At 38.0% G+C, this 12,650-nt stretch overlaps 1 protein-coding gene across 1 annotated transcript in view; it reads left to right on the forward strand.

Moving 5' to 3' along the window:
- The first annotated feature begins 1,026 nt into the window (after positions 1 to 1,026).
- Positions 1,027 to 12,650, forward strand: part of rgl1 (ral guanine nucleotide dissociation stimulator-like 1) — a 36,229-nt gene continuing 24,605 nt past the window's right edge. Inside the window, exons 1-3 of the mRNA XM_077607218.1 lie at positions 1,027 to 1,289; positions 1,904 to 1,990; positions 4,744 to 4,948. Coding sequence (XP_077463344.1) covers positions 1,264 to 1,289; positions 1,904 to 1,990; positions 4,744 to 4,948 — 318 coding nt within the window. The 5' untranslated portion in view covers positions 1,027 to 1,263. The remainder of the gene's footprint in view (positions 1,290 to 1,903; positions 1,991 to 4,743; positions 4,949 to 12,650) is intronic.

A 12,650-nucleotide genomic window follows, 5' to 3' on the forward strand; every position in this document is an offset into this window, starting at 1 on the left:
CATAAAATAACCAGTCGTCCAGGTCCTGAAGTAGCAAAGCAGCCCCAGAACATCACAATACTGCTACTATGTTTGACTATGATTACATGAATTTTAAGTTTTTTCACAAAACAATTTCCTTCTCACTAAAACAGTAGATTATCTGATTATTTTTCATGGATTATTTGCTAATAACATCAGCAAGCTCTCATCAAGTGAGGAATATTTTTGTGTTTATTGATTTGCCAAGGCGGAAGAAACATGCTAAACGAGAACTGTTGTCATAAACCCCCCGGTGGGACTGCAGACGACCCCCGGGGCTGTTATGTGACTATCAAAATGTTCCATAAAAAGATTTGTAACTTGAAAGGGAAGGAACAGACCCATAATGAGCTTGAGTTTGGGGTGAGGGTGATTTTTGACTTGGACCTCGTGCTGTTTTACACTTCCTGTCTGTGTAAGGACCTGACTCGGCAAATTAAGAGCTGCGTATAATTTCAAGGGCCCTTTTAAATGATCAGAATTACACATTCAACTCCTTTGCCTGCCATTGACGATGCTAGAAGTCCAATATTTTGACATGGGGCCTTTACTGTCCTAATTTTCAAAGCAAAATGTGTATAAAACGGCACTGTAATATTTCACTTTTTTCTAAAATAGTGTACAGTCTTCTATGAAACAGAATTTATTTTTATTTAATACTATTTTCTTAAGTAAAACCGATTATTAGGAGTACTGTTTCAATCCAAAAACATAAAAAAGTAATTTAATCATCACACAAAAATGCCTTTATTATTATAATATACTATTACTATTTTCCTTTTCCTCTCAAAATAAACAAATATGTAGAGTATGAATTTATTCCTCTAAATGTTCGTATTTTATTTTGTATTGGCCGTGCTAACGGGAAGCCTACTGTGGTGTTATGCTGCTGTCTGCTGGCGTTAGCTACATTAGCTTACTTGACTCGCTTTTATTTTTGTAGTGGTCGTGCTAACAGGAAGTCTACACCGGTGTTATGCTGCTATCTGCTGGCCGTTAGCCACATTAGCTTACTTGACTCGCTACCTTACGCGTCCCCATTTCCACCAGAAGAGGGAAGTGTCGACTTAAAACTGATTTAACCCATTTAGCTGTTTCAAACAGCAATTAGGCAACGCTCACTACTTTCAATACTTTTCTATTCTTGCTTATTTTGAATCTAAATGAGCAAAATGTTTGTAAATAGCTTCCTCGACGTTGCCATTGTTCACCTGGGTTCGTCGTCATTAAACCATCGAAGGAATGAGAAGAAACGTCAAACATAACAAGTAAGTACTTAAAGTGATAAATAAAGTATGTGCCAGTGTTATTGGTGGGAAGAATAAAACATGAATTATATTTATTAATACGCAAATTTAGCGTCATCTATTAAACGGGTTCGATGTACGTCATGGCTAAGCTAGCTAGCTAGACTAAATGATATGGAAAATAAGGGAAAATGTGATAAGAGGGGAAATGTTGCTAATTAGAGAAAGGTGCTTAAATTTAAAGGCACGGCTTTAAAGTGGATAAGCTGGTTAGCTGCTTAGCAAATGTTACGTGTTTCATGCCATTTCTTTTTAAATTTCCCGTTAAATTCACACTAACAACATTTACGGACACCTGTGATTTAACCCTTCACATGTCAATCTTAAACGCATTGCATTGACGTTAATATTTGTTCATATTCCCCTCCCAGCCCAAAAGAATTGGACGTCTATCACCGTCAATGGCACTGAAATGCGAGCTTGCAGCCAATTTTCATGTGTGAAAAGTACTTATTATCTTGTGACCGTTTATTGACTTCATTCCTGTTATGTCATGTACTGTTCGTGTTGTTTTCCTATCGCTATCACTGCATATTTTTCATGTGAAACAATTTTTTTCCCTGTATGTTCATAAGGCCTCGAAGTGGAATTCCATCCAGGGATGTTTTCAACGTGTCACAGGAAGCAGAGGAAGGTCGGCACTTCATCCTGGGTATCACCGGGTGATTTATTTTTATGTATTTTGTCCACCTCACGTACGCTGGAGCCATCACGTCCAGCTACAGAAGGCATTTTAATGATGGATGTCTTTTTTAAGTGCTCATGACTCACTGGTTAGATATACAGTTTTATATTTTCGGAGGCGACGGATTGCGTTAAGCATCCAGAGGAATTTTGTACGACTGAGTCAGAGCGGTGAGTCATAATAGCACAGAAGTGGATGCGGTGGAAATGTGTGTGTGTGTGTGTGTATGTTTTCATTGGGTTGTTTATTTATCTAAAAAAAACATGATGCAAAGTCTGATTGTAGGACGGTGGTACAATATTAACCCCGTAAAGTTACTTGGACCAAATAATATTGGTAATAATGAAAAATAAAAAACTCAGACATACTTGGTAAGTAGAAAAAATATATTTAAAAAAGTGGGAATTACTGAATTAAAGAAAACAAAAAGAATTGGAATTAAAGTAAAAGTAGATACAGATTCCATGCAGTTATACAAACTCAATTATTGTATTTGTTGTATTATTGTATAAGAATAGATGAATACATAAGTACCTAAAATTGGTATTAATACAAAATACCGAATATATAAATTCATTCATTTCCTTTTCTTTTTATCCTCATGGGGCATGTGGGGGTGCCGGAGCCTGAAATTCAATTAAAAAAATTCAGCTAAAAAATAATTCCTTAAAATGTATTTTGAAAAAAAAAGATTTAGAATAGTAGCATTAAAAATATAGAACAATAGAATAAAAAACTTTTTTTTTAATTAATGAAATATGTATTGTTACAAAATTGATAAAACAAAAATAGAAATTTAATTAAAAAAAATACAATAATAAATTTTTACATAAAAAAAATGTTTCTACATTCTTTATTATTTTTCTGTCTCCATTTCATTCTTTTTTTTGAATGAAGGATTTTTTATCCACATATATATTTAGTTATTTTGGACTGTTTGGTGTACTTTAGTATTAGTGGAATGGTTATTGCGTGTGAATTTAGGCATCAAAGGGGTTAACTGCTAATTCCACGTGTATTGTGTGCAAGCTTGCGCCAGCTCCCGTTTAATCCTCTTGTCCAGCACAGACGAGTTTTTACACATGACTGTCTTCGACTTGATCTGGCACACCCGCGCAAAAACACCCCCACACACGCACACCCGCACGCACACTAGGCAGTGAGTCTTAATTCCCAATGTTACACACTGATCATGTGCGTGATGCTCATGGTTTGGCCTTTGGACGCTTTGTGTCACTAACTTGCCTCCTTTTAGGTCAACTTGTGAAAGTATTGAAGTGGTTTAGACGTCTGTGTGTTCGTGTGCTAACGTTAGCTTCCTCCTTAAACTGCACTGTACTCCTGGATGAATAGAACATGTTTTTACCTGCTTGTTATTTATTTGAATACATTCATGAATCATCATTTTCTATCATTTTTGGGTGTTTTTTCACATTTTCTCTACAAAATTGGGACACTTATCATTTTTAAGGGTTTTTTTAAGGACCGTTGAACAAATTCGATAATTTACATATTAAATACTGCTCTATTTACAAAAAATCCAGGTCATTAAGCAACCAATGAATTTCGTAAGTAGAGGTATCTACTTTCTATTTAAAAAAACGTTTTGTCAAAGTGGAGTGGTTAAACATTTCAGGTGCTCGTTTTTTTTCAGGACAGTGGAATAAATTAGAGACTCATCTAATTTTTTGAACCGCTTTATCCTCATTAGGGACGCGGGGGGTGCTGGAGCCTATCCCAGCTGACTCCAGGCCAGAGGCGTGGGACACCCTGAATTTGTCAGCCAATTGCAAGGAGACAAACAACCAATCACTCGTAATTAAGGGCAATTTAGAGTGTCCAATTAGCCTACAATGCATGTTTTTGGAATGTGGGAGGAAACCAGAGTACCCGGAGAAAACCCACACAGGGCACAAGGAGACAAACAACCAATCACTTGTAACTAGGGGCAATTTTAGAGTGTCCAATTAGGCTAGCATCCATGTTTTTGGAATGTGGGAGGAAACCGGAGTACCCGGAGAAAACCCACACAGGGCTCAAGGAGACAAACAACCAATCACTTGTAAGTGGGGGCAATTTTAGAGGGTCCAATTAGCCTAGCATCCATGTTTTTGGAATGTGGGAGGAAACCGGAGTACCCGGAGAAAACCCGCGCAGGCCTGAGGAGGACATGCAAACTCCTCACAGGTGGGCGTGACCTGGATTTGAACCCAGGCCCCTAGAGCTATGAGGCCGACCCGCTAACCACACCGGGTGGCCAAATGAGAGAATTTCCCTCTAAAATACTGCCCTGTTTAGGAAAAATACAACTTACGGAATGATTCATTTTGTAAGTAGAGATAGCAGACTATTTTCATTGGTTGAGAGTGCTTAATGACTGTTCCCCCAGTAAGTGGAAAAAGGAAAATATGCCTCGATTGTTTTGGATTCTTGGAGGCTCTAACACAACATCCTGCTGTCTATCTCCGCTTTCCTGTCTTTAAGTTGACTCCAGTGTTCTTTGTCAAGGCTCCGCCTCCTCCTCCTCTTTTCTCCTCTCTCCTCCCCTCTGACCAGGATGAATGGTGGGGGGAGGAAAAAAAAAGGAGAGACAACAGAGTTTTAATCACTCGCGCACCCCGAGCCGCTTTGACAAGTCGCGCAGCGGGAGTTGGACGTGCTGGGGGGCGGGCTCAGAGAAAGGGAGGTGGAAAACAACTTGTTGAGGTTTTTGCGCTCTGCTCCGTCTAGGTTGGAACATGCGCCGGCGAATGGGGGATTGAGGCAAATGCTCAGCATGATCTCCCACTACCCGCTGGCCACCATCTTACCGTGGACCCCCATAAGCGGACTCCACTACCCCGACCCGGACTGCGCTCTCCTGCTGGAGGGCGACGGAGGGGTGGCCTTGCAGAGGTACCAGGCTCGGTCCACCGAGGGAAGTCCGAGACACTGGGTGAGTGACTTTTTAGAAAGTTTTTTTGGGGAGGGGATTTTGATCCTTGATGAGCGATAATGGAGGATAGAATGAGTGGGGAGAAAAGGTTTGTGGTGCCAGGTTGGGAAGATGAAGTTTTTGGGGGTGGGGGGGGCGTAAATCAAGGAATTTGTGTGTTTGTAAATATGTTATGTATTTATTCCAAATTTGTAGCATTGTCCCAATTTTTACTTATTTTCAGTTGCATTTATTCAATTTTTTTGACTGTTTTATTTAAATGTTTAAAAAATATTTCTTTTTTTTCTAAATTATTGATTTATTTTTTTTAAAATTCATTTTTTATTTTTTATTTTTTTTTATTTTAACTGTCATTTGAAATTTTATTTTTAACCCATTCACAGTATTAACCAAATCCCATTTTAATTAGCTCCATTGATCAATTTTTGTGTTTATTTCATTTTGTAGATATTTGTTTAATTTTTTAAAATTATTTTTCAACATTTATTCGTTGAAATTTTTATTTTTAGATATTATTTCATCTCAAATTTTAGTTTTTTAATTTTATTATCAATGACAACCTTGTTTTTATTAATGCAAAGCTAAATATTTAAACATCATTTTTTTGCAACCTCATTGTGCGCCCCCCCAATGTTTTTTTATTTTTCTACTTTGTTGAAACCACTTTACTACTAATATTTATATGTATATAGTAATATTAGGGTAGGCTTGTTGAAGTTGAGGGGGTAAAAAGGTCCCCACCTTAATACTTTTCGGGCATATCTGATCGGGACTCGGTATCGGCAGACTCTCAAAATCTGGTGACCCGGACTCTCGTGCAAAAATATGTGGCGACGACTTTCATAGTTTTGGTGCACCGGCAAGTGTTTAGTCTGCGCCCTTGTGTTTGTTTTGCTAATGAGAATCCCCAGTGAAACAAGCTGGCACATGGCGACCTTGGCAGGCCGGGATTCCAAGAGCGTCCAGAATAGAATTCTTTTTGGCCAAACAAAAGCGGCCGTCGCCCGGCCTTGGTTTATTTCCTTCCTCTGTTGGCGTCCGACAACACCGAACGGAGCGTGACCTCGGCTAACTCGAACGGGAGGAACGCTGACCTCACAGTGACAGGGAAGACTGACTCAAGCGACTTCACAATCTCGGCTTGCGGCGTGGACAAAAAAATTCTGACTCGACCGTCTACGGCACTTTTGTCAAAGTGGCGGCCCGGGGGCCAAATCTGGCCCGCCGCATCATTTTGTGTGGCCCGGGAAAGTAAATCGTGAGTGCCGACTTTCTGTTTTAGGATCAAATTCAAATGAAGAGTATCGATGTATATTACATTTCCTTATTTTCCCCCTTTTAAATCAATAATTGTAATTTTTTTAATCCATTTTTTTCTGTGTTTTTAGTTCAAAAATCATTTTGTAAAATCTAAAAATATATTTAAAAAAAAAGCTAAAATAAACATTGTTTTAGATCTATAAAAAACTGAATATTCACGGATTTTAATCCAGTTCTTTTAATGCATTTATAAAAAAAAATCTAAATATTATATCTAAAATGGTCCGGCCCACATGAAATGGAGTTGACATTAACACGGCCCGCGAACCAACTCGAGTCTGACACCCCTGGTCTACGGTGTTTTGCGAAAAGGAACAATGGAAAATGAAATTGTCTGATTTTTATTTTATTTTTTAAACTCTTTGGCTGCATTGTTGCATTTGTTAACTCGATGTCTGACACTGATGGCACTAAACGTCCAACCTGCGTTCATTCGTTAGTGATGAACTACCGTATATTAGCCGTCTCCGCGTATAAGCCGCATCCTTAAAATTGCCTTAAAATGGTTGAATTTGACAATTTCTCACGTATAAGCCGCCCCCCTGATTCACAATTTTCACCTCCATATTCACGGTTTTAATTGGGAGTAAAAATGTGTTACTTTGAAGGGAAAATCTTGAAAAAAAATGGCAAATGGTATTTCTGAGATACTATATAAATAAATCGATTGCTGGATTGCACATTCCGAAAGGGTGTTGCCTGCACGAAGACAAATTCAAAAAGGAAGTCATGTGAGCAGTACAACCAGGAAGTGTGTCCGTAGCGGTCTAGTTCGGTAGGATGGCGCTACCCTGAGCGAGCAATGGCAGGCTTAAGTGAGTTTTTTCAAGTTTTATGCTAGATACGGTTTATTTTATTCTTGAATTTCATTCATAGACGTCAAAATAAATTTAGCTAAGCGTTTTATTTGTTTATCTTTTCTCTATTTTGAAATAAATGACCGTATCGGCCGCTTTGTCTAGCATTATGGAATTTCGTGCATGTCAAGTCTAATTTATGCGCATATAAGCCGTACCCTCGATTCGGTCATATGTGAGAAAATATGGTATTTTGTAGAAGGAGAGTGCATCTTGGCCAGAGAAAGAACAAATGCGTATCGCTGACGTCAAAGCGGATGGTTTGCCCAGTCGTCGGCCGTGTGACATCCTGCCCACTAGCCGTTGGCCCGGGTCTCTTTCCGACTATTGTTTGGCGGCCTCGGGGGAGTTTAGAGAGGGCTGGCTCACTTCATCCATGGGTTCCACGCTCATGCTCGGGCCTCGTGACTTTTACAATCTTCACGCAGCTGGCGGGCCATAAAGGTGATTGGAGGACTTTGACAAAATGATGTAAGCACAAATCCTTCAGACTGCAAACATTCGACACGTGGTCAGTACGAGGTCTGCTTTAAGTCGAAAATTCATAACAATCAGGTTTACTATTAAATGGTTTTGGTTTGTTTTTAAATTTAAAAATGGCCTGGAGTCAGCTGGGATAGGCTCCAGCACCCCCCGCGACCCTAGTGAGGATAAAAGTGAAAATCAGAAAATCAAATGAGATTAGATCATTTAAAAAAATATATACATAAAATAAAGCTCATGAAAATAATTTTAAAATATAAATGAGAATATATATTAAAAAAATCTATTGTTTTATTTGGAATTAAATTAAATAATAATTAATGTGGAAAATCTTGGTTTGTTTTTAATTTTAAAAAATATATACATAAAATAAAGCACATGAAAGTAATTAAAAATATATAAATGAGAGTATATAAAAAAATGGAAATAAATTAATAAATAAATGTGCATAATGATGACTTGTTAAGAGTTACAAAAAGGGGACAAACTATTTTTATGTACTGTTTAATATTTTCTCCTTTTGGTTTTTGAGATTAGAAATTAAATACAAATATTTTTTAAATAAAAATATTTACATTTTGTTCATTTAGATTTTTAAATGAAAGATTACTCAATTAATAATTCAATTTAAAAAAAAAACTATATTTATTGTCAAGAGTCTAATAAAAGATTTGTAGAATTTTTCAACAAGCAATGTTTTCAAACTATTAATCAAGCATCAATATAATTGATTAACTGACAAATTATTTTTTTCAAATGACCCTTATTAACTCTGAAGTGTTTTTCTCGGCCATGTCACATTGACATTTCCCCCACTTAAGGTGGACCATATTACAAAACCAAATAATAATAATAAAACTGCAGCATTGCACCCAATTACCGTAATAACCCCACCTATCTGCTCCCAAAAGTTCAGGTCAGAGATGATGTGGGAGTGCCAAAGGGAGTTGACTATCATTATAAGAAGGCAAAAACAACAAGTCCAATTCGTTGAAAATTCTTCCAAAAGGTCACGAGGTTCAAATGCAGAAGTGACCGTCGGCGAAAAAAAAGGATGAACAATTTCCATTCATTGAAAAAAACAAAAAACAAAAACAAATGAGAAAGCTGATGGCGCATTCCTCCTTCCTCTTTTCCTCTTTCGTCTTTTATGAATAGAGAAGTGTGGAGGCTCAGTGACGTCTCCGTGTTTCCCATCTCCGACTCTTTTGATGACTTGACAAGCCGCTTTGAACCGTAGAGGACCGACCGCCGCAAAACTTCTCCTTCTTGACATCCTGTTTCATGTTTGTCCGTCACGTGCTGTCGTTCTGCTAAAAATGAAACAGGTTTTTTTTCCGTTGTTGCGGGGGATTTCAAGTGGGATTTTTCTAGGTAATTTACACTTGTCGTAAAGAGAAAGCGTTTAAAAGTGAAAGAAATTGGGGAGAAAATACTAGATTTGTTTGTCTTTGTTGAAAAGTGTGCTGTTCCTTCTGATGCCACCAGGTGGCAGTATAGAGTAGACCTACACATACACTTTTTTTCTTTTTCCACAGAAGAAAAGCTAACCGTTTGAAACGTGTTGACGAGATGCTAACTGTTAGCCGTTGCTTTAGTGTTTTGCATTGTTTGTTAGCATTTAGCTAAGGAGATACAAATTGTCTTCTTTTATTTTATGTTGCTGGCAATCAAGTACAAGCCAAAACATAAATATAAATGAAACATTACAAACGGGACAAAACAAAAACGTGTGGGCCGGACCATTTTAGATATAATATTTTGATTTTTTTAAATAAATGGATTAAAAGAACTGGATCAAAAGCCCTGAATATTCTGTTTTTTATAAATAAATAAATAAAATATTTGAGGGTTTTTTCTTAGTAAGGGAAAATCTCTTTTAATCATTATGTTCCATATTAAAGTGGAAAACAGAAAATATTTTTATATATTTTTAGATTTTACAAAATGATTTTTGAACTAAAAACACAAAGAAAAAAATGGATTAAAAAATTGCAATTATTGATTTAATCAGGGGAAAATCAGGAAATATTATATACATCTATAATCTTCATTTTAATTTGATCCTAAAACAGAAATTCGGCACTCATGATTTACTTTCCCGGGCCGCACAAAATGATGCGGCGGGCCAGATTTGGCACCTGTGTTAAGTGCTTTTTAAAATTATTTATTTTTATTTAATTGGATTTTCTGCCATTGACTGGCAACCCATTCTGGGTCTCCTATTGCCCATAGTAGGTTTCGGCTCCGGCACCCCCGCAAACTCTAATGTAAAATGAATGAATTTGTGAACATTTTTTTTAGATTTTATACAGTCGCGTTCATTTTTTTTTATCCAACGATTGCTGCCAGGCCTCCCAGTCAAAATACATTGGACGTCAATCGCCGTTAATTCTAGCCATTGAATCCATACTTAAAATTCATTTTTAAAAACTAGACTTTTTATTGACCTTCTATAACCTATTGTTAACTTAACCAATGAGAGTAGCTGGATTTCAAGTTGGCCCTCAGAGAGAAAAGTTTGGACACCCCCTCGTTACTAGGACGAGCGCTCGGGTTCCACTTATTGATTCGTCACACAAGCCCTACTATGCGACCTAATTATCCCCGCACGCCACTCCGGGCGGGCCAGACGACTCGCCGCATGCCCGAAAGGTCACTCCGGCGTGTAAACAACCTCCCTAAGTGGTTGATTGAATAAAAAAGACGGCGCAGACTTGAATCTCGGAGGTAAAAAGAAAGGTTTGTTCACCCTAAAGTGCATTCAAAAGTCACCCCTATAATTAAGAAACCCGTCGGCTGCCCTCAATGCGACTCAGAATTAGAATGAAGTGCAGTCGGTGTGAGAAATTGGACATAAAAGCCCCTTTCACGTTGGCTATTGATTTTTCGAGTGCAGTGGTGTCAAATATGCGGCCCGGGGGCCGAAAGTGGTCCGCCAGGGATCCGATCCGGCCCGGCGGGCACTTTATGGCGCATTCGTACTGAATTGTGTGATCAAGTGTCTCCACTTTCTTCTCCGCAATCATATTAGTTCATTCCTCGTCAAAACGGTGCATTCAATAGCAGCCAATGAGATCATAGGAATTTTAAAATGCGCCAAAACCAATGAGAAGACACCTGGAAATGCCCCAAAATTAGCAGGAACTAACCCACGAACAAGAAGAATACCGTAAAATCTGTCAAAATCAATAAGAAATGATCCAAAATTCACTTGAACTGGCTGTGGATGCTCATTTTTCAATGCCATTGTCCGATCACTTTTGAGTGGGAGGGGCAAATGAACGTCAATGGCGGCAAGTTAACTTTTTCAAACAGTGTTTGATACCCCTGTGTTTGGTAGTACGCATGACCCGCGACCCTGGTGAGGATGAGTGGTTAAAAAAAATGAATGAATGAGTGAACGTGACAAGGATCAAGCTTGCATAATAAGTGTGTTTGTGTTTTTTTGCATAGTGAGTCATCAGTTCTTACCAGTCAGCATAAAGCGGCGCGTTTGAACGTGCCACTTTTTTTTTTTTGCAAATTCCGGCTCGCGTCGTTCTCGATTTCTCGCATGGTTTGCGTCACCGGCTCGTTTTGATTTCCCAATACGACTCGTCTCTTGTTCGAATGCACAAATAGGTGCGAGTTTGCTGCTTGGGCGCCCGCCATTTTGTCACTACGGTGTCATAAGCCCCGCTCTTTTTGGTTCATTTTTATTTCCTAGAGTTCAAAACATGAAGTGAAAAGAGTCACGTCACCCTCACCGATAAGTTCAAGCCAAATAATTTTAAAAGTGAAATAATTTTATGATCATTTTCTCTCATTTTCCTACAAAAGTGGGACAGTTTGATCAATTTTAAAGGCTTTCGTTGTTAGTTTTGTGAGGACCGTGGTACGAATTACAGAATTTACATATAAAGTGCTGTTCTGCTTACGAAATGTTCAACTTATAAAAAAAAATCTGGAAGCAATTCATTTGGTAAGTAGAGGTATGGCTGTATATAAATAAATACATGAATAATAATAGTAACTAAACAATAACATTGAATTATCTACTTTCCGCAACCCCGTTTCAAAATAGTAGCTCTGTAAACAATCCCCAGAATGTTGTTTTGTCGGGATCGCAGATGGTCCCGCTCTCATTAGCGGGAGGTCAGACAGACAAGAAACCCGGTCTCCAGACTGACTCACTCGAGGCTTAGCTCAGATAAGCCCGGGACCCTTCGGACGGGGGTGTGTACATATTTGCATGCGTCTTTGTGCCTACGTCTAATTTGGAGCCCCGACACCTGAAAGTCAGAAGGATTAGACCCCCACCCCCCCTTTTGTGCTACTGACCCGAAAAATCAAGCTCGGTGGGAAATCTGTTTTTTTTTATATACAGTGCTACCTCTACTTACAAATGCATCTACAGTCGAAATATTCAGGTTACAAATGACTGTTCCAATATATGAAAACAAGATCCAAAATGTCAATTCATTTTCTGTATCCGTTATTTTATTTTGAAATTGGCGTGGTAGAATTGCGTCCTGCTTGACAAACTACCTTTACTCTGCTAGCCTGCCATTGGCCGTCTTCCCAAAATATTCTGCTTGTTTTCTTTAGTTTTTTTAGCGTGGTTAAAGCAACTTTATTCTTTATTTAAAATTCGTGGTACGAATGAAATGAAGAGGCTGGGTCTGTTATCTATCCGTTTCTGTTTACATGCTTATGTCTTCACATGCTAACTAATGTTAGCTTCCTATTTATTGTACTGTACTACTATAGAACATGTTTTGGCATGCTTGTTATTCACTTTAATACATTAACAAATTATTTTCTCTAATTTTTGTGTGTTTATGACATCTTTCATACTAAATTGGGACACTTTGATGATTTTTAAAGTTTTTTTAAGGACCGTGGAACAAATTAAATCATTTACATTTAAAAATCTGCCCTATTTACAAAGAAATCAAAGTCACAAAACAAGTCCAATTAATTTCGTAAGTAGAGCTACCAGCTGTCTATAAAAAAAAATTGTCATAGTGGCGTGGTTATGAAATTCCCGAGAAACTTTC

This window comes from Stigmatopora argus, chromosome 8 (assembly GCF_051989625.1).
Source record: "Stigmatopora argus isolate UIUO_Sarg chromosome 8, RoL_Sarg_1.0, whole genome shotgun sequence".
Taxonomy (NCBI): domain Eukaryota; kingdom Metazoa; phylum Chordata; class Actinopteri; order Syngnathiformes; family Syngnathidae; genus Stigmatopora; species Stigmatopora argus.